This window comes from Cheilinus undulatus, linkage group 14, assembly GCF_018320785.1.
Source record: "Cheilinus undulatus linkage group 14, ASM1832078v1, whole genome shotgun sequence".
In the NCBI taxonomy this organism is placed as follows: domain Eukaryota; kingdom Metazoa; phylum Chordata; class Actinopteri; order Labriformes; family Labridae; genus Cheilinus; species Cheilinus undulatus.
In genome coordinates this window covers 27,650,097-27,670,583 of record NC_054878.1, presented here as the reverse complement: position 1 = coordinate 27,670,583, position 20,487 = coordinate 27,650,097, and the positions used below count along the sequence as shown (strand labels likewise).

At 39.5% G+C, this 20,487-nt stretch overlaps 2 protein-coding genes across 2 annotated transcripts in view; one reads left to right on the top strand and one right to left on the bottom strand.

Annotated features, from left to right (window-relative positions):
- Positions 1 to 4,776, top strand: part of mettl24 (methyltransferase like 24) — a 61,069-nt gene extending 56,293 nt beyond the window's left edge. Inside the window, exon 5 of the mRNA XM_041805558.1 lies at positions 1,506 to 4,776. Within this exon, the coding sequence (XP_041661492.1) occupies positions 1,506 to 1,823 (318 nt within the window). The 3' untranslated portion in view covers positions 1,824 to 4,776. The remainder of the gene's footprint in view (positions 1 to 1,505) is intronic.
- Positions 4,777 to 4,881: 105 nt separating this feature from the next.
- The window catches only part of cdc40 (cell division cycle 40 homolog (S. cerevisiae)), a 29,239-nt gene continuing 13,633 nt past the window's right edge, over positions 4,882 to 20,487 (bottom strand). The window contains exons 12-15 of the mRNA XM_041805556.1: positions 14,956 to 15,089; positions 11,017 to 11,093; positions 6,082 to 6,226; positions 4,882 to 5,431 (exon numbers count right to left, since the gene is read on the bottom strand). Coding sequence (XP_041661490.1) covers positions 5,254 to 5,431; positions 6,082 to 6,226; positions 11,017 to 11,093; positions 14,956 to 15,089 — 534 coding nt within the window. The 3' untranslated portion in view covers positions 4,882 to 5,253. The remainder of the gene's footprint in view (positions 5,432 to 6,081; positions 6,227 to 11,016; positions 11,094 to 14,955; positions 15,090 to 20,487) is intronic.

The window sequence follows — 20,487 nt, the reverse complement described above, 5'->3', positions numbered from 1 at the left end:
GCTAACCTAAACTAATTGTTCAAATGATCAATTTCTGCTACATGTCTATTTTTTACATGAAATAATTTTATCCAACATCACTACCTGTACTCATATCTTCTACTTTTTTTTTTCTCATAGAAAGCTGAGCACCATTTCGTGAGGTTAAACTGCACAGCAGCGTATCCCTAAAGCTTCAGCATCATTTAAGATTATTTTCTTACAAGACAGGTGTATTACCATGAAATGTTCTCCCCCAGACTGAGCTGATATTTACAGCATTGGATCAGGGACTTCTGGGGCAGAGAAGCACTTTGTGTGAAGCCCACTGAAAAGGATAACAGCTTCACATCCTTCAGACTGATTAAAGCTGTACTAACAGCTCTAGATAACGTCACATCTTTCAAACTCACTTAAACACAGTATGACAGACGGTCTTAGTCACATTCCCTCTGGAGAAGAACTGAATAAACCACATCTTGATGATGCCTCAAATTTCCTGTCCAATATATAAACATATGTGCTTTTGGAGTTTCTGGGCCCATGGTGACAACAGAGGACAACATTTGGTCTTGTTCTCTGTCTTTGAGGGATTCTGAGACATGTTCAGTCCCACTAATGAGGACTGGGAATTCAGCAGCGACACCAAAGGCATCAATTGGAGAGGGATTTCATGACCACTCTACTATTCGTATTGATGTTCTGGGTTTTAACTGGGGAAACGTTTCCTTAAATAAAAATTTGGAGGCATTTTCTTTAGATATTTTTATTGCACTAATCCAGGATACAACAACAACAACACAATGAGCCTCCTTCCAATCAACTCTGTCATCTAAGCCTTTATTATGTCTCATAGTTGGCAAGTTTGTGATGTTTAGCTATGAAAATGCTAACGAAGACACTTGTTAGCCTAGAGAGAATAAGCTGTAACCAGCGAGACTTGGGAGATGGGCATATTTAGCAACTCCTGAGAGGAATTTCTCCTAAAGGAGGTGCTTTCAAGGATGCATCAGTCCTTCTACATGAGTATGACCTGAGGGTGCTAGCACTGATCATATGAAGCGTTTTCTCTCCACTCAAGCATGGCGAGACTTGTCAGGCTGCCCTCTCACTCAATCTACAGTGCGTGTGAAAAGTACTCATCCCTTGGATTTTTATTTTATAAATCAATCATTGTCAATATAATTAGGCCTCTTTTTACAAAAAAATAAACCTCTTTATGTCAGAGTGAAAACAGATTTCGACAAAGTAATACCAATTAAATAAAAAGTTAGTATTTACATGCAGTTTTGGCTGCAATCACAGCACTGAATCTGTGTGGATAGGTCTTAATCAGGCTTGCACATCTAGATACTGCGACTTTACTCCATTCTTTTTTGAAAAGTAGTTCAAGCTCTTCAGTCTGCCCGGGGATCAGGTATAACAGCCCTTTTCAATTCTAGCCACAAACTCTCTAGGCCAGGGCTTTGACTCAGCCACTCCAGAACATTCACCTTGTTAACTTTAAACCCTGTTCCCTGTTTCAGGTGGATGTACTGAAAGCAGACATGGAGAGCGCAGAGTGGAAGATTTTGGAGAACCTGCTCCTGGAAGGAGTTCTGGACTCCGTCGGTCAACTGTTGTTGGAGCTTCACCTTCACTGGGCAGGCTTCGAGGTGGGTGGCGATGACCCATCCGTAGTGAGGTACTGGTTCAGCCTGCTAAAGGAGCTCGAGCGTGGCAACTTCCGCCTCTTTCACGTGCACAGCGACCCCGCCAAGCCTCACCTCTTCCTGCATAAGAATATTTTCAACGCCAGCAGTGCTTACACCCTGAGCTGGGTGAATACACAGTGGAGGCCTTGAGGAATGCCAGATTGGTAGAAATTCCTTGAAGCTTAGATGAGCTTGGGTATGGAGCAAGCTGAAATTAACAGTGATGACTCTTATCACCTAAAAATAAAGCAAGACCATCAGCAATAATTTGACTTTTTCAGCAAAGTGATTATTAATACCTTTATGTTCTGCCACCAGGTAGATGTCAGACCCATGGCCTATTTTACAATGAATGTTCTTAATCAATTATGCATTTGAAAGCAGGATGTGAAAAACATAAAAAGACAAACTCAGCAAACATGCAAAGTACCACTTTTTCCACAGGGGCTTCCAAAGGGACAAAGCGAAAGTCCTTCACAGGAATGTAACTTTTCTGCAACGTGAAAGTCTAAGTCTGGCACATACACCTTCAGGGACTGCTCTTATCTCACCTGACCTTTCTGCAAAGCTGAAATCCTTGCTCCTGCTTAATCCTCCACTGGTCTGTAATGACCTCATAGGTGTAGACGGGTGGAGTAATTGCCTCCAGGGACTTTCTGTGTTCTACCTCATAATGGCAGTGTTTGTTGGCTGCAGGTCAGCCTCCTTACAGCTCCTGTCTTCGTGGTCCAACCAGAGCTCAGCCTACAGCCAAACAACCTTTACAGAAGATAACCAGACCACAGCCTGCTCAACAGAACATGAATTAATGGAAGCAAATGTATGATGCAAAAGGGGGTGGGGATGTAAGTGATCCTGGTGCATGCACATTATATTTATGGGAATCCTGTGAACAAGCCTACATAGAGAAGAAGCAGAGAAAGGTGGGTAATCATTTGATCTGCTCCAGTGAAGGAATATGAAGACTTTGCTTTCCCGCAGTTCCACCTTTATGTGACTGTACTTAAAGTAAAAAACTATAATTGTTTGAAAAACATGAACTGTGCTGTCAGTCATGTCACTGTTCAGTGCGTTGGTTGGATATTTGAATGAGGACATGTGGGCGAGTGTACTAAAGGAGAAGAAAGATGAAGTTTATTTGTAATTCTTGAATGCTGCAGGGAAATAAAAGAAAACTATTGAGAATCATACAAAGAAGCATTTCACATGACTGTCAGTTTTGTGCCCGTCTTCAGCTGAACTTACTCCATTGTATCAGCTACTGTGATAGAACTTTATCAAGAAAAATAAACTGAAGACCTAAAACTGCAATGAATAACTTAAAAAAAATTGTTTGTCAACTTTTTAAACACTTTTTAAATACTACTTGTTTAAGATATCAGTTAGAGTCCATAATTTTAATGATTGATAGTACAGAGAAGTGCCGTAACTTTGAGAAACTACATCTTTTGTCATAAGACGGGTGGGTAGAAGATTTAATCAATCAAAAATACCAGATAAACTCCTTCATTTTTTTCATACTTAACAAAAACATCAGCTACATTTCAGTAAGGATACATGGCCAGTAGTGGTGGATGCTAAACCAGTACCAATACCATTACTGGTATAATTCCTGCCACAAAATGGATCTATGAATTGTGTTGTAGTGCATACATGAGGCATCACTGATGCCCCTGATAGCTTAGCAGAGTGATATGTGACAGACAGCAGCTCAGTCAGAGTCCTGCCATCAACGTTTGGCTCTGACTCTAAAGAGCAGCCAGCCAGACAGGCCAAACATCGCAGTTTATGTCAGTGTTGCTAACCTGAAGCTCAGGAATGGTGTAAAACAGTTTTTTACTCCCCAAGTTTGACGTGTGTAATAACAATACAGCAAGTGCACTCACTTTGAAAAGTGTCTCCGTCATCCTGTCCGGGGCTTTAACCGGGCCTTTCCATAGAGTTGGCTGGGCTTTGACAAACCCAGAGAATGGGGCCTCCCCAGCTGTGATTTATTGATATCAATGCATGTGTTGGATCAGTAGCATTGGTGCTAGCATCCTAGTTAACAGTTCCATTATTTTGGAGGTGATAAGGGGGTTAAGCTATTACTTGGGTCTGATCTCGTAATTATTTATTCTTGCCTTTTTTTAACTCCTTTACACCACTGTTTCCGCTCATTTTTTGCCACTTTCTTTCTAATTTCAGCCCATTTTGCCACTTTTTACTGTCTTGCCTTTTTACAACTTTATCTTGCATTATTTGTACCTCTTTGATACTTTTAACCAATTTGGCCACTTTTTTTTTTTTGCCTCTTTAACCCATTCCTTCCACTTTAAGACAATTTTGTCTAACTAATTTTTGTCTCTTTTTAACTTGTTTTTACTACCTTTAACTGGAAATTCAACTTTTTGCTACCTTTTAACTGCTTTTCACCACTTTTTTCCCACAATTTTTGCATAAGGCAACACAATTTCTTAGCCTCTTTTAAACTCCTTCTCACCACTTTCAACCCATTTTTGCCATTTTTGACCATTTTCACCACTTTTAACCTATTTATGCCACTTTTTAACCCATTTTTACCAATTTTGCATTTATATAATTATTTTCCATTTTAAGTTGTCTCAGTTCTTCCTACTTTATTTTCTGACATCCTTACATGTCTGCACTAAATAAAAAAGGTTGTGTTTGGACCAATCCAAGACCTTGTGACTATTTGTGTTTTGTTTTGTTTTTTTGTAAAGGTTTTTGTTTTCCTTTTTAACTTTACTGTACCTGCAATTTTGTTCTATCTAAAAACTAAAAATAAAAGTTAAAAAAAAAAATTGGTTATGACAGATTAACTTTACAATGGAACCCTTCCATTTGGCCCAGAAAGCTCTCCCCTTTACTACACTCCCACCCCCCACCCCCGCCTCGTAATCCCCCAGATTGCCCAGCTTGTGTGGTCAATGTATTTATGAAATGAGACAGTGTGAGGGAGTTCATCTGCATTTTTTTGACAATTAAAACAAGACACCATCCAACACTGGGTACCTAGGACACATTTTCCTTACTGTGGTGTCAGAACAGATATCATATGGAAGAATAACATTTCAAAGATGGACTTTGTCAAATATTTTCATGCATTTAATAAAGATACAAAAAACATCTGGAATTTCTCTTTGTGATTTTCCTTGGATCAAAGATGAAGAAACATTCCGAGGACACAATGCACCAATTTGACAGGTAAAATGTAAAGAATGTTTATTTCCACAAAGGGATGGTCATACTTTTACAAAAAAATTCCTACCATGGCATACCAAACAGGACATCACAAATAAAGAAAAACACATAATGGAAAATTTGGCCAAGGTAGCCCTCTCTTATGCCTTATAGAAACTGTTTTAAAAGTATGTTCGTGTTCATCTTTGTACACTCAATACATGAACATAATTTGAAATTTTGTAACGGGATATAAAAATACATGGCTACCATCAGACTGGATACCAGTCCTGTGGCTTTCACTCAAAATTTTCACTAAATCACTGAGACAATCAGTCTCTTTCTGTTGTTGGAGAACCAGTGCACTAAACAGACATGTACACATAATGATAAACATCTAGTCCCATAGCTTGATTTGTCCATCCCAGCCGCAGGTGATGACCTTGGAGGTTTCATGTGGATGCCAAAGGGCACTGATGCACACCTTATCATGAGCCTTGATTCTGTGGTAAAGCTTGGTGGTCTTCCAATCCCAAATGTTCAACTTCCCATCTGCATCTCCTGAAACCACGTAGCTAAGAAAAATGAAGAAATTCAGAAGAAAAAAGCAGAGAGACAGAGAAAAGAAGAGAACGGTGACATGAGCACTTTGCTTAAAATGTTTCCTGTCTCTACTTCACCTGCCAAAAGGTAGGAGTCAGAATTTGGATATTTTAGTGGAGCCAGGAGTTGTGGGCTGTTATGGTGAAGAGAGGAAGTTAGTCTGCTTTCAGATGTGGGAGGTGATTGGAGAGAAGAGGAGGAAACAGGTCTGTTTTAGCTAAAATTAGCATGCTGGACTGTCCTAGTTGGCTCTCCACATGGAGCTTATACATAAGTCAGTATGAGGAGGCCGTTCACCACAGCTCCTCAGTACCTGGAGGTGTTTAAGAGGACAGGTGGCAAGCAGAGCTATCTGCAAAATTAAATTATACACATGCTAAGTAACACCGTCTCACTGTGAGCCTGTTTTAACACTTTCTTTTTCTTTTTGAAGGGATTTTTTTTTCTTTCTTCTTGTTAAAACACTTCTGAACTTTTCCTCATATGCAGATTTCTTTTTCCTTTGCACAAATTTTTATTTCTGTTGCATATTTCCCATTATCAGTTAAAAAAAATCATTTACTATTGATGGGCTGTGAGAATCTCTGCTGTCCTTCATCAGAGTAACAAAGGAAATAATTACCTCATGTCTGGGGAGAAGTCGACTTGGCAGGCATAGCCAGCCACCATGTGTCCTTTGAAGACTTTCTTCTTGTTCAGTCTGAAACGGTTTTGGGCTCCAAAGATCAGAATCTGGTTGTCCATGGACTGGCATGCTAGCCATTTACCTGTGGTCAGACACAAACAAACAAATAAACATATGGCTGATCTCAAAGCGTGGAACAGCTGGACAGAATTTATTTAATGCTGGAACAATCTTGGTATTAGTTCCATGGATACTGGCCAGGATTTCTGAGCATCCTGTAGAAGTGGCTGATCACTACATAAAACTGAAAGCCTTATGAGTTATTTGCAGTAGAAACTGGAAAATTCAGGAGCATGAATTTGATTGAAATCCTCAACTGACATATACTGTAATCTATCAATCATTAGGAATAGGTCTGAGTCAGTGCTGACACATATTGATGCATACATGTGTTGCTTGGCAGCCAAGGTCAAGCTAAATGGTAATTCTTTGTCCAGGCCTTTCCAACCCTGGCGATAGGTCCAGAGACCAATGACAGTGCCCTAGACCATGCTCACTCTCCACATCCACCCTCACTGTCATTCTTTCAACAGATCATTTTCCCATGCCTTTCTTAATATGCAAGACATCCAGAGAAGGCCTGGATTGTGTCGATCCTCCTTAGCCTGATGGTAACTCAGACAGGCTTCTTCGCCATTAAAGGTCTTATTTCAGCCTCAATATTTGGTCAGAACATGACTAAAAATTCTGTACAGTGCTGATGATGGATGGAAGGATGGATGGATGGACAGATAGAAATGAATGCATCTATGGATGACACATGGAAGGATGTATGGATAGTTGGATAATTTAGGCATTGAGTGAGGCATAGATGGATAGATGGACCGATAAGAAGTGAATGTAACATGGATGGAGGATGAGCAATGATGGATTTATAGATGGACCAATGAGTGATAAATGTTAGTATGGTTGAGACAAGCAAGAATGGGTGGCTTAGTGGTTAAGACAAAGATGGATTGATAAGATGGAAGATTTAAGCATTGATGGATGGATACGAAATGGATTGATGGTTGGTTGAATGGATGGATAGATAGCGTGGACATTGATGTATATATAGATGAGAGATTGATGGATGGTTAAGGCATGGATGAATAGACAGATTGATGAATGAACTGGTCATGGATGAATGGACAAATGGATCAATGGTTTCTCCTTCATTGTTATGATATAGTGTACTATATACATGTTATTTTTCTACTTTTTATTGCTTTCTGTCAATGAGTTGTGCCTCTTTTGCTATCTATATTGGCTGTGTTTAACTAATATCTAACTCAACTAGATTTTTTAGATCTACAAATGGACTGAACAAACACGCTGCAGTGTCTCAAATAAAGCCTACAATAATGGTCCATGCTTTCACTGTTGTCCTCTTTTGAGATAAATGTTTTGTAAGGGTAACGGTTTCAGTAACATAAAATACACTTCTACAATCAGTGGAAAATGGTTCTAATCAAGTTTTATGGAATAGAAAGCAGCTGAGAAACACTATAAACACAGTAAGCAGAGTAACAGTTTGTGTTTTCCGTAATTATTAAAAAAGCAAATGATCCCAGCATTAAAGGTTGTCTCAACAAATTCAAAAGGGCCAATTAACCTGCTAGTTTGTCTCATTAGCATGAGCATGAGCAGCCAACTGTTTTAACACGCAGAGGCTAGTATCTTGGATATGGTACAGTATCATACTGCCTGCCAATGCTGTTAGTTGGCAGGGTAGCAAGTTTTATCAAGTGAACCATCAAGTAGAGTAAAATATTTTTTAAAAAAGGCACATTCATGTTAACTGGAGGGTAATGCTTGAAGGATAGATATTCAACCAAAAAAACTGAACATGGAAATTTGAATTGAAAGAGCTCACACAAAAGTGTTTTTTTATCAGCAGCTGTTCAGTTGAGATCTATTTTAGAGAATACTTTGGCTCCTGGCACGGCTTCAGCTCAAAGTCACACCATGATGATAAGAGGCTGTGCTTCAGTGTTAAAGCATTACACGACCCAGTGCACTTCTTGAAAGGAAACATGATGGAAATTATGAACGTGGAGTGAGAAAAGAGACCTGGTTTTTGTGTGCGTGTTGTCTTCTTACTTTCTCTCTCACGAGAACACAAATGAAAATGACACAAATGCAATAGGTGCAGGAGAATGGAAACAACTTGTCCAATTTCCCCAGCGCACTCAGGCTCTGTTTGTTTATAAAGATGGCAGGACACAGGGGAGAGAAAATGGAAGAGAGGTAGTGGATGTGGTGCTAGGGGGTAAGATGCTGTTTATACGTTTGAGAAAAGTGAATGATACCCTACCAGCACACATTCATTATTCAAACCTTGAAGAAACACAAACCATGTTTGGACAAACAACGCAGGCCAAAAGGGAGAGGGAAAGCAGAGAGGCGGTAGGAGTACATCAAGAGGAGAAATCAAAGAAGGCAGAGAAAAGGGAATGGATGAGAACAGACGACGGTAGCTGAAGCTGACAGAGTGGTGGGGATTAAAACAGAATGTTACACTGAAGAGAAAGATCACCTGTTCAGTCTGAGATCATTTTTAATCTTACCAAACTTAGTCAACACTTAACAGGTACATGCAGGTCACAAATCTTTGGAGATTCCTGATGGTAGTTCTCTCATAAAACATCAGGCATTATCTAAAAGAAGACCTAAATAGACAGACATCCATACAACTAAATTGCTCTGTTTTTCTTGGAATAGCAGATGTTTGGAAGCGTTTGGAGGAGGACAGAAGATAGAATCGGAAACAGTGTTGAGAGACTGAGGGAGAGACATGTAGGAAAGAAGTAACAGGCCGAATCTGAACCCAGGCCACTTTTAACATGAGGTGTGACCCAACCACCAGGCCATCTGCACTCCTATGTCAGGTCAGGTCAGATATGGGAACATGTGCCGATTTGGCACTTGGTACTTGGTCATCTGGCCCCCTGATGGCCATCATCTAAAACCTGCACCAGGCCCAAGGTAGATCAGCTGGATCAGGCCCAGGAAAGTGTGCCAGCTGCCATTTCTGTATCAAGCAGCTGACCTTTCCCATCCCCACTCTCCTCAGCACATCAGCAATAGACACACAATCTTGCCAATAATACCCAAAGCTGCACCAAAGAGATGTTGCCACAAAGGAGTCCAGTCGGCACCACTGGCCAACAGTCAACCTCCAGGCGTCATGAGAGTAAAGACTGGAAGGACTGAAAGACTCTAACTTTAGTTTGCAGATACCGAGAATGCCACACTGTCTTGCTCAGTGAACCCATCACCCCATGCACCAGTCCGAGCCTGCAGTTGATCTCCACCCAGCAGTCAGTGGATTGATGGATTATACCGCCAAGATAGGCAAACTGCTCTATAACTCTGATGCTCTCACTCAATACAGACACAGATTTGATGGCAACATCCAAGACATCCCCAAATGCTTGGATCTTTGTTTTGGCCAAGGAGTCGAGCATTCCCAACGCTTCAGCCTCCTCACTCAGCAAGTTACCACAAGAACATCTACAGTCTCTTCAAGGATTACAGCATCACAAGCGAAGTCCAGATTGGTGATCTTGACATTGCCAAACGACACTCCACAGTCCGCTGTGACTGTTACCCGCCCTGTTATCCAGTCTGTACAGGTACTGAGGAGCGTAGGGGCTAAGACGCAACCCTGCCTCACCCCCGAATCAACTGGGAAACAGTCAGAGGTGGAGCCATCACATTCAGGACTAGACTAGGCTATAAACTGGGAAATGAAAAGCCTGTTCAAAGGTTACAGAAAGGGAAGAAAAAAATACTTCTGCAATGCCTTTCAGCATTTCAACCGAGCCCAAGCCTACTTCTTCCCCTTCAGACATCAAGTCTTCATGTTAAACTAAGAGCTAATTGCTCCCAGTGATAATTTATATATTTTATGTAACAATATGAGAGAAATATTCATCAATCATACCACTTTTGAAAAGAAGAGAGTATTGCATCAACTTTTCTGACATTTTTCTTTGGAAACTGTCTACAACAACGCCTTTCCCTAGATACTTTCCATAATATTTAATCAACACTCGTACTACGTTTTATTTATTCTCTTTGAAAGGAGCGCATCTTTTCTTCACAAGATCGACAGCTACATTAACAAAAAAAAAAATCACTACTACAGAAGCTCTATGTGGTGATGCATTAATACATTCAATGTAACTATATTTTCCCAATATTACATCACTTCAGAGGGTTTTTTTTCTTGAGATTTGATTTAATTTATCTTTAACGCAGGATAACATACTTGGTTTCTCACACAATTCCCCAAAAATTATCTTATCATATGAAATCAGGACGGATCTCTCCAGATAACCTTGAAGAGGAAATCTTGGAAAAATTGAAGTGAAACAACTTAAACGCTTCTTTGATTTCACAGGAAAATAGAGTTAAATTAAATGTTTGGATTTATGTCTACTAAGCATCTGTTAGCTAAGACAAAGGAAAACAAACTCTTGTTTCACCCTAATGCATCTTCTGTCGTCTCTTGCTGACATGTTGTTAATTGAATCTGCTGGCTGCTGTGCTCTCTACAGTTGCTCACGACACTTTGCATTTCAGTGTTTTAACAGAGTTCAATGAGCTGTGTGTGACAGCTGGCACACCGAGAGTGACAATCAAAGGACTGGAAACGCATCAGAGCCCGAAGCCTCTCCTGGTGACCTGCTCTGGACATCAAAATACAGAAATGTGCTTCAATAAACCCAGTCTGTCTTGTCTTCCATTTTCTTTCCTGTGCAATGACCAACCCTGGAGGTAAGAATAGACTCCAATCTGTTAATATGGGTTTATGCTCCTGAGTGGTCTGTGCAGTGTGCCTGGCTGTATGTCTGTGAGTGGTTTTGCTGTGTTTTGAGTGCTTACCGTTGGGAGAGAGAGTCACAGCTGGCATGGAGTGCATACTGGGCTCAGCGATGTACTTGAAGTCCACAGGGATGTCCCTGAAAAAGGCACAAAGCCCTGTGAGTACACTTGAGGACGAGTTAAACACGGACTGAGACCCTAGCAGCATCAAACCAAGAACTAAATAAATAAACTCAAAAAGATGTTTTTAATGCTTTTATAGCAGATTTTACCATCTTACACATGCTTGGTACTAATGAGAAAACCAGGGAGGATCACCAGAACAGCTTTAGTGTGTAAATAACAGGATCTGAGAGAGGCCTTTGATGCAACAGCAACCAATTATTTATTAATCAATGCTGTGCTCTTTTGCCCTGCCTCTCTGTTCTTCAATACTCAGCTGTTCCTCTATTTTAGACCAGATAGCTATTTCATCTTCAGTTTGGTGCAGAATAGTAAATAGACTGCACATGAATTGTGCTTTTCTAACCTCTCAAAGTGATTCAGTCACTCTTTCATGCTAACATACAGTTCCTACATAAGAAAATGGTAGTCCCATACAAGACATTTGATCAAGGATGAGGCTGGAAAAGCACAAACAGCAGGGAAATACAGAGTGCAGATAAGTGCATGCCACCTGTCATATTTTTGACCTCACAAATATTCAACCTACGATGTAAGCTTAAGTGTAACACCATCTCTGTGTTAAGCTCCAGCTAAGTCATAACTGTCAATACATTTTAAGCATAAAGCTGCATTTTGGCCAATTATTTTGCACCAATTTATGTTTTTGTCTGCAGAATATTTTGATGTTTATTTTCTTTTTCAATCAATAAAGCCTATCTTTAGATTTTGATAAACAGTAAATATGAGGCTTCATTTAGAGAAGGAAAAATAAATATTTCAGCTTAATGCAAGAAAGCAAAACAGAGCATTTTATGGGATTGAACTTAATCTTTTTTTAAAACACATTGTATGAAAGCAAAATGAGAACTGAAAACACACAGCCTATGTAGCCATGATTATTTATCCTTTTTCAGATTGGCATTTTGCCACAGTACATTAAACTACACAATCATCATGCCTTTATGTTGATTCTGCAGCATCGTAACATTGGACTCTAAGTCTGTGATTTTGCCCTGTAACACCTTTGGTACTCTGATGTCACACTCAGATATGATCAAACACCTGCACAAGTAAACTCAGTCCATGTAAACAAAACACACATCCCTGTCTCATTCTATGCCGACAGCAGAGACCCAAAAATCAGCTTTAAACAACTATAAACACAAGTGAAACTGCACATCTAAGCCCTTATACAAATAAGATATGCCTTAATTCATGCATGTATACACAACTAGAACTTAGGGGTTTGTCGGAGCCATAATCTGCAGACACCCTGAGCTTAAAGGGATACTTCAGCATTTTGGCAAATTCACACAGTGCCATAGTCTTACTAATAGGTTTGTTACCTTTAGTTGCCCATGCAAGCTATTTTTAGATCTGCGCTGCCGAGTTGGGAGCTGCTGAGCCAACTCTATGGAGTTTTACGGTATTTCGGCTTTCCCTCATCACACTCATCAAATACACAATCCAACAACTCCAAAACGCTCTCGTGGACAAGTTGTGACCTGCACATTCACCACGCTATGAAATAATAATGTATAACTACGTAACATTACAACACATGAAGCAAATACTCGGAACTACTTTCCGAGTAAACCACTGGGCGGAGCGACACAGTGCAGCAGCCGTGTCTGGAGTGTAGTTCCGGCTTTGCATTTAGCTTTAAGACATCTCAATCTCGTAATGTTCCATGATTATGACAGAATGTTTCTCCAATCACCCAAGAATTATTTGAAAAGTCCGGCTCTCCCCAAACGCTTTCTATGGGTGCTTTCCCAGATGAATGTGAAATACATTAATGCAATGGATATACGAAGCAGTCAGGTTGTGTGGTGTGTCAGGTTAATGCTCTGTCCATAGTGCTGTAGATACCTTGTTCAGGGGAGTAGGCGGAGCTACTCCTCTACCCTGTAAAGCATTCCAACAGACATCCTAGATAGTTGCGGCCAGCCGTTTACTAGGTTTTAACCTTGTCTTGTTTCTTTTTAGGTGCCAGTATGCCTTTTTTATCTGTTATTTTCTGTTGGTTTTGCTGTTTTAGTAATAGAAACAGAAATGTGCATAAATAAAATCTGTTGAAAAAATGGTGTCAGTGCAAACCCTCTGTACATGATTGATTGATACAACTACAAAAACAAAACTTAAGTGTATGTCTTGATGTTTTATTATAGGTTTATTATCCAAAGCTGTTTTATATTTTGTAATCAGCCTGCATTAAAAGACACCAGCAGACATTGATCCTCCCTAACTATAGGGCAAATGAGACAGAGAAGCTGTGTTTGTTATTCGGCACTAATGTGAAAAGAGGATTCCTGGAAACATCACTACTATTGAGAGAGGAGTGAATGAACTTTGGTTTAATGATTTCTGCTTTGGTGTGGTTGTTTCTGAAGGGAAAATATTTACATAATTAAATAAAATTTGGGTTGGCAGCCGAGGGATTTTTCAAAAGGTCAGAAGCCACTATGAAAGCCAGTCTGGAAAACTCCTCAAGCTAAAACCTCATTGAAAATAAAAACAAAGCACAGTTGGGACTCAGATGACATTGCATTCCAACAACGACCTTCCTTCACTCCGTCTCTTGACTATTTTTCGTCTTTTTCTTTCCATCGTCGTCCCCTAACTAACACCCTGCCCAAAGTCTCATTGCTCTTTATAAACCATCTTTAAGAATCACAGCTAATTCTCCTTGTTTTCAACACATTTCATATCAATTGTAATCCTCCCCTCTGCTCACTGATGATGAACCTCTGCTACTGATAAAGTCGTCTCTCCAGGAAAAAAGAAAACAAAAAAACACTTAAATGTCTGTGAAAATGGGGAGAGAATTTGAATGACGCTTCCTCCTTTGCTGCTTTTCCTGAGCTACACGGCTGTTTCAGTGGAAACTGCTCTCACGAGGGGGCGGCTGGGGGTTGGGGGACAGGTGGTATCCGTGGGAGAAATGGGGACAGTAAAGCCACTCTTTGGCCAGCCATACAGCTTGCACGTTCGCTCCCACGCTGCTCTGAAAAAGCTCACAGGACAAGAGGATGCTAAGTAGACTCTTGGGACATGGTGCTCATTCTTCATTATATTTTATTACGTCTTTAACCTCCGACTTTTTAAGTGAGGATAAACAAAATTGTTTTCACCAGTAATCCCAATCTTCCATACACTGGGGGAAAAAGAAGAGCTAGAAAAAGAAAATGAAGCTGTGCAACTTGTCCTTGAATAAAAAAAGACAACCCCTGCAAGAATCCACAGGGGGCTTTCTTTATCAGTAGTTCTTTAAATATATATTGTCTGTGAACAACAAATACCAGAGTTTGTTTATAACCACAGCACTATTGGCCGATGTAAAAGTCACCCTTGATTATCAAAGACTGAGGTAGGACAGTATCCATCTTGTGCTTCATCACAAATTATGACAAGGTAAGATATCTCCCAATCATTTCAGACTCTCACTTGTTCAAATGCACAATGGGTTTCCTGCTGGAGCGCTATTATCGCACAATGTAAGCTACAGGGAACAAGACTCCTTCTATAACAGATGCATGTAAAGCAGGCGGAGGCCGTGACTCAGAGCAGATTAGCAGCACAGCTGGGCGAGCTTTGTCTATGATAAGGATGTCTGGAGGTTCACTTATGTCCACTCTTCTTGTTAATGCCCAATGAAAGCAGTGCAAAAGTACACCTGGGCATGTAGGAAGTGAATGTTGAAAGGATGGTCTAGTGTAGACATGATAGCATAATTTCCAGGTTGTTTTCTTGATATGTTGACTTTTTAAGACCTATATGGGAAAAGGGTGTAAATCTTTGAATATCTAAGCATCTGTTTCAGGCTGTACTTACCACTCCCACACTCGCAAACTCTTGTCGTCCGACGTGCTGACAAAGCGACGATTCTCATCGACAAAGGTGATGGTGTTGACGGCTCCAAGATGACGGTCGTACTCCTGAACCACCTCACCTGTCCTAATGTCCCACTGGTGAAACAGACACAGAGGAGGTTAACACATTCATCTATGACCAGTGAAAATTAAATCAAGAAAAAGAATTAACTAAATGGGTTCATAAAAAACATGTTTTATTACATTACTTTTAAACCTTTTGGGTTTAAATCCCCACATTCTCTCATCCCAGGTGTGCCAATAATGGGCAGTGTTAACTTGGCAGCTATGTTAAAGGGTGGTACTTTTGAAGTTGGGTCATATGAGGTACCTGGCAATGGGAGTGATGCTACCCTTCAGTGATGTCAGTGAGGGTTGCCCTTTTAAAAGGACTTGCTGCTCGTGAGGGAAGCTGGTCTGTACAGCATAACAGATGGGTACAGTTTCTCTGTGGTATTTAGCAAGAGCACGGAACTGGTAGCCGGAGCCTGCATTGCAAAATAGTGTCAAATGCACAGAGGCTTTCTGGGTATACAATTAAATGCTTCAAAAGTTTCAATAGTGTGTAAGTTGGAGCCAGCCTTTTTTGTGGCCCATTTCTACCCAAAAACTCACTAAATCCTGCAAAGAAACTGTACACATCTGTTACACTGTATAGCCTAGCTTCCTGGATGGTACAATCAGCAAGTCCTTATTAAAGGAGCAATGCTCACTGAAATCACTGCAGGCTAATGCCACTACTACTGCTGGGTACTTCATACAGAACAAAAATACTGAAATATCCCTTTAATTTTGGATCATTATGCATCAATAAGATCTCTCCTTGTGTAGATCAGCTGTTGTAAAATAGTTAATGAATGTTGAGCAATACTTTACCAAATGTAAACGGTGTTATGCATGAAATGTATGGCTAAATATTACTAACATAAGATCAGGCACAGCAAAAGAGAAGCTGTTGGAGATTGGAGATTAAGAGAGTAGTGGTGCCTACACACGCAGAGTTTCAATAATAAGCAAAATAAAATAATTTTTTAAACTTTAGATAAAATAAACTTTAAAAAGCCGTATTAATGACCAATATGTGCCAAAACTTTACTAAATTTAGTGTCCTAAGTAGCCACTATTAATTGTGTTGATCAGAAAAAGCTGCATAGATGGTAAAAAACACATATTTTCCACCCTAAATTACAGAGATGCTTATTTGTTTGAGATTAGTACTACCTTAGTATTTCCTCTGGAAAAGGTACCTAAAATTTCACTCCAAAAATTACAGACATGGCTGATTTGCATGGGGTTAAAAACACCGACGTCCCGCGTGATTACTACAAAAATTACCAGAGGTCCTCAGCTAATACGTATCCCATGACTAGGGTTTGGGTCTCTTTACCTCATGGTAAAAAGTAGGTATAGTAGTCATAGTTTAAGTCAATGAAAATAACCCTAATACTGAGTTAGAGCCTAATTTCTATATTTTAAGACTTCATAATTGTGAGGAGATGTGTTTGGTAACATCTACCAAAACAACACTTTTAGGTTTACACAACACAATATGGTTTTTTAAAAAAAATTTACTTTGACTTTAGGTGCTACATTGGACTTGAACTCTATCAACATGTTTTTTATTCTGGATGTATTTGTTTGTGATGTGTCCAGTATATATCTTTATCTTTGAGTTTATTCTGTTAATCATTATTTGGTTTTTTAAAAACAAGATTATTGGACTTTCAGAGCAAATTTTTCAGACCAAAGTAAATGCAGCCCCCTCATTCGTCAGGTCCCCCCTCCCCCTCCTGCCTCCACGCTTCCCGGCCCCCCCCCCCCCCCCCTTGCCCTTTCATCAGCAAGTGTCAGTGAGATGGAGAGAAACAGACAACTGCTGATAAACATCTTCAAACAAGATTCTGTGATAAATGTCAAGTGATAATATGCCTCTCAAAGTTGATGAGGAGGTTATCTGTCTTCTCATTTTACTCATAAATTCTGTTGGTTATCTTTCAGTTGTCTCTTACAACAGAATGCATCATTATGCCCCCTGAAAAATCCATCTCTTCGTGGTTGGGGCAATATTCCTCCGTGTGGTGGGAGGGCTAATAGTTGCAGCAACAGAGTTTCTCTTGAAAAAAGTATCAAATATATTTGGACATATAATCAAGCTGAAGGAAGCTCTGTTCCATCAGTGTGAGCACAGAGCTGAGAACAACAAACCCAGAATAAGCCCGCCTTCACTCTCTTTTAGAAAGTCAATACTCCACAATAGATATGCATAAGTTATATTTGATGTTTGCTGTTAGGGCTGGGTATTGCAAAGAACCTCACGATTTAATTTGATTTTGATTCTTTAGGTTGCGATTCAATTCGATATCGATTTGATATTGATTTAAATGCTTTGATGTTGATTCAGTAAGAAGCAGAAATACACAAATGACCTGCTGACAATTTTTAATAATTATTTTCATGCCCATGTGAACATATGTGGTAGGTCACCTCACACTTTTTAGCAATAAAAGATCTGAAAATAAAAATTTGCACAGTAATAACTTATTTGTGCATAGGAGTAGAAAAGTTAAAATCATGCCAGTTTTGTATAAACACTGAAAAAGTGAAGTGTATGTATGTAAACTTTAAAAAATTTCTCTCCTCTTGGAAATTGTGATAAACCTCACATAACATGGTTATGGTTGGTTGTTGTTTGGTCAAGTGTGGCCTCCATCCATACAACGCAAAACACATGCACAGTGACCCCCACTGGCCAGGAGGTGAATCGATTCAGAGGATTTGCTGAATCGATATTGAATTGAGGGGGGGATATTGTGATGCATCGATTAATCGATATTTTTACCCACCCCTATTTGCTATGTCAACATTCAGGATGCCACAAATTAAGCCTTTGTTCTCATGTAATTACACCAGCTGGCAAACTCACCAGCCTTATTAAGACTTCTTAAAAAACTGTATGCACACATCCACAAGTAAATTAAAAACAAAGCACACAGAACTGACTCAAGGCAACAAATGAACAGGAAGCATCTATGTCCAAACAGACTCCTCATCCAATTCTATTTATGACCGCTGTTTTTTCTTTTCTTTTTTTTTTTTTTAAATCTTAGCCTTGGGCCGTTCACAAGAGGCGCCATCTGTTCTAAAAAAAAAAAAACAGATGAGGGCTGCATGATTTAAAACTCACCCTGATTATGAGCCAGATACTGTGATAACGACTGCTGTTCATCTGGAGCACTGGGGGACACATTTTGTTCCTAATAAAGATGCCACCAAGAGGGAAATGAAATAAAAGCTGGTTTGATAATAGTTTATGATGATAATTAATGGGAAGAAAATCATGACTCCCCTAATAAGGCCATCTTTTTTTCTACCAGTATGTTCCTGGGATGGAGATGAGCACATTTTTCTTGGTATTGGTACTATTATCAAGACTCTGTAACAAACTAAGTCTTTATTGATACCACAGTCAATATTTGTCTATTGTTTGGTGGAAAGACAACACATTTTTATCATATGTTCTGCAATGAGGTACATTGTTTAATAAACAGGGCTAATCTGACAGGATGTGGATATAAAGTATTGTATTTCAACTTGAATATCTGTTTTGAAAAATACTGACATCAGTAGGTATAATGATGTATTATAAGCTGATGAGAGCCTGAATTAAGTTCACTATCCTAATATCCAGAATATGAGCCTCCCCAAAGTATAAGTTGCAGTTGTTTTTGTTTCTTTGAGTCTCTCAAAGGAAAAAATATTTAAACCAGAGATGTTCCTTTGGGAATAATTCCACATCCAATTCACTACAAACTATAACTGAAGTTAGCTGACCAGTCTAAAGTCATTTAAAGGCATTTTGTATGCCAACTTCACACTGTAACAATAAAAACTTTACATGGTGATGGTGCAAAGTTGGCACTATGCGCCTCAGCATCCGCTGACCCCGCTCCGTCATTTTACGTGGCCTACCACTTCGTGGCTGAGTTGCTGTCGTTCCCAATCGCTTCCACTTTGTTATAATACCACTGACAGTTGACTGTGGAATATTTAGGAGTGAGGAAATTTGATGACTGGGCTTGTTGCACAGGTGGCATCCTATCACAGTACCACACTGGAATTCACTGAGCTCGTGAGAGCGACCCATTCTTTCACAAATGTTTGTTGAAACAGTCTGCATGCCTAGGTGCTTGATTTTATACAGCTGTGGCCTTGGAAGTGATTGGAACACCTGATTTCAATTATTTGGATGGGTGAGTGAATACCTTTGGCAATATAGTGTATCTACTAGCAACAGTGCAGTAAGTGAGCTCTCAGCCTGATGTAATTGTTGTGAGACAAACTCACTGCTCACTTTCCTTCTCTGATGATCTCTTGTTGATCTTAACTGAGGAGTGATTTCAGTCAGACCAGAACACTACAAGGTTTACTTATCAGTAACTCTGTTTTCTTTAAATGCACAATTATGAGCCAACAAGGGAGAAAAGCAGTTAAAAGTACATTGTATTGAACGGTAAAAAGTGGCACAAACCACCACTGGTCTGGACACAGATGTTTTTTTAATATGGAAAAAGATACAACAGAAGTCCACCTTATATACCAGATATTAGGTAGGTGAAAATTCCTAAAATGGACCTAGAACTTCATTCCTTAAAATGTACAATTTAAGTTTAAGGATGAACAAAATAACAAATTTCCATCCTGTTAACATACTTAAAAATGTAAGAAATAATGAGGAATAAAGAAAAACACTTCAGCTGAAAAAGTTTTGTTGGTCCAGCCTAATACTTCACTTGTCAAATATCAGTTGTAAATACTAGTAGACTTTCATATCTGCAGATACAATATTCACTTTATAAGCTAATATCTACCGAAGTTGATGTCATGCCAATAATACAACGCATCCCTTGTGCCTAACATGGCTGCTTTGAGTGGAGACAGAGGATGACTACCCTGCCGCAGCTGGAGTTAGCAGTTTTTTAAACCCACAGACAGCTAAAGGTTGTGGATTTTGGTTTAATTTAATTGATTTCTCTTTGTTTTATCAAAAGCGTGACCAAATTTAGTCCACTTTGACATCCTTATGAGCAACTGACACCCAGAATTCCTTTAAGTGTAATTTAATACCTGTTGGTGGCGATCGAACTTCAGTGAAAAACTTTATTAAGTGATTATTGAAGGTTTATGACGGATTTAAATGACATGATTCAACAACAGTTATAATGTATTTGGAACCTCTTCTTTAATGCTGCTGCTCCACAGATAGAAATTCATCCTTAGAGGTTCATGTTGTGTAGATTTTTAAATATTTTTCATGATTACAGGATACCATAGTTATGGATGGCTTTTAGCACTCCCTTCTCTCTCCTTTGCCTCTTTTCTACATGAATGCAGTCTAAGATTAAAAACTTGCTCTAGTCCTGTCAGCTGTTGAACCTCAAAGCAAATAGAAAAAAATACACACTAGTCCTGGAAGATGAGAGGGGAGTGAATTTCA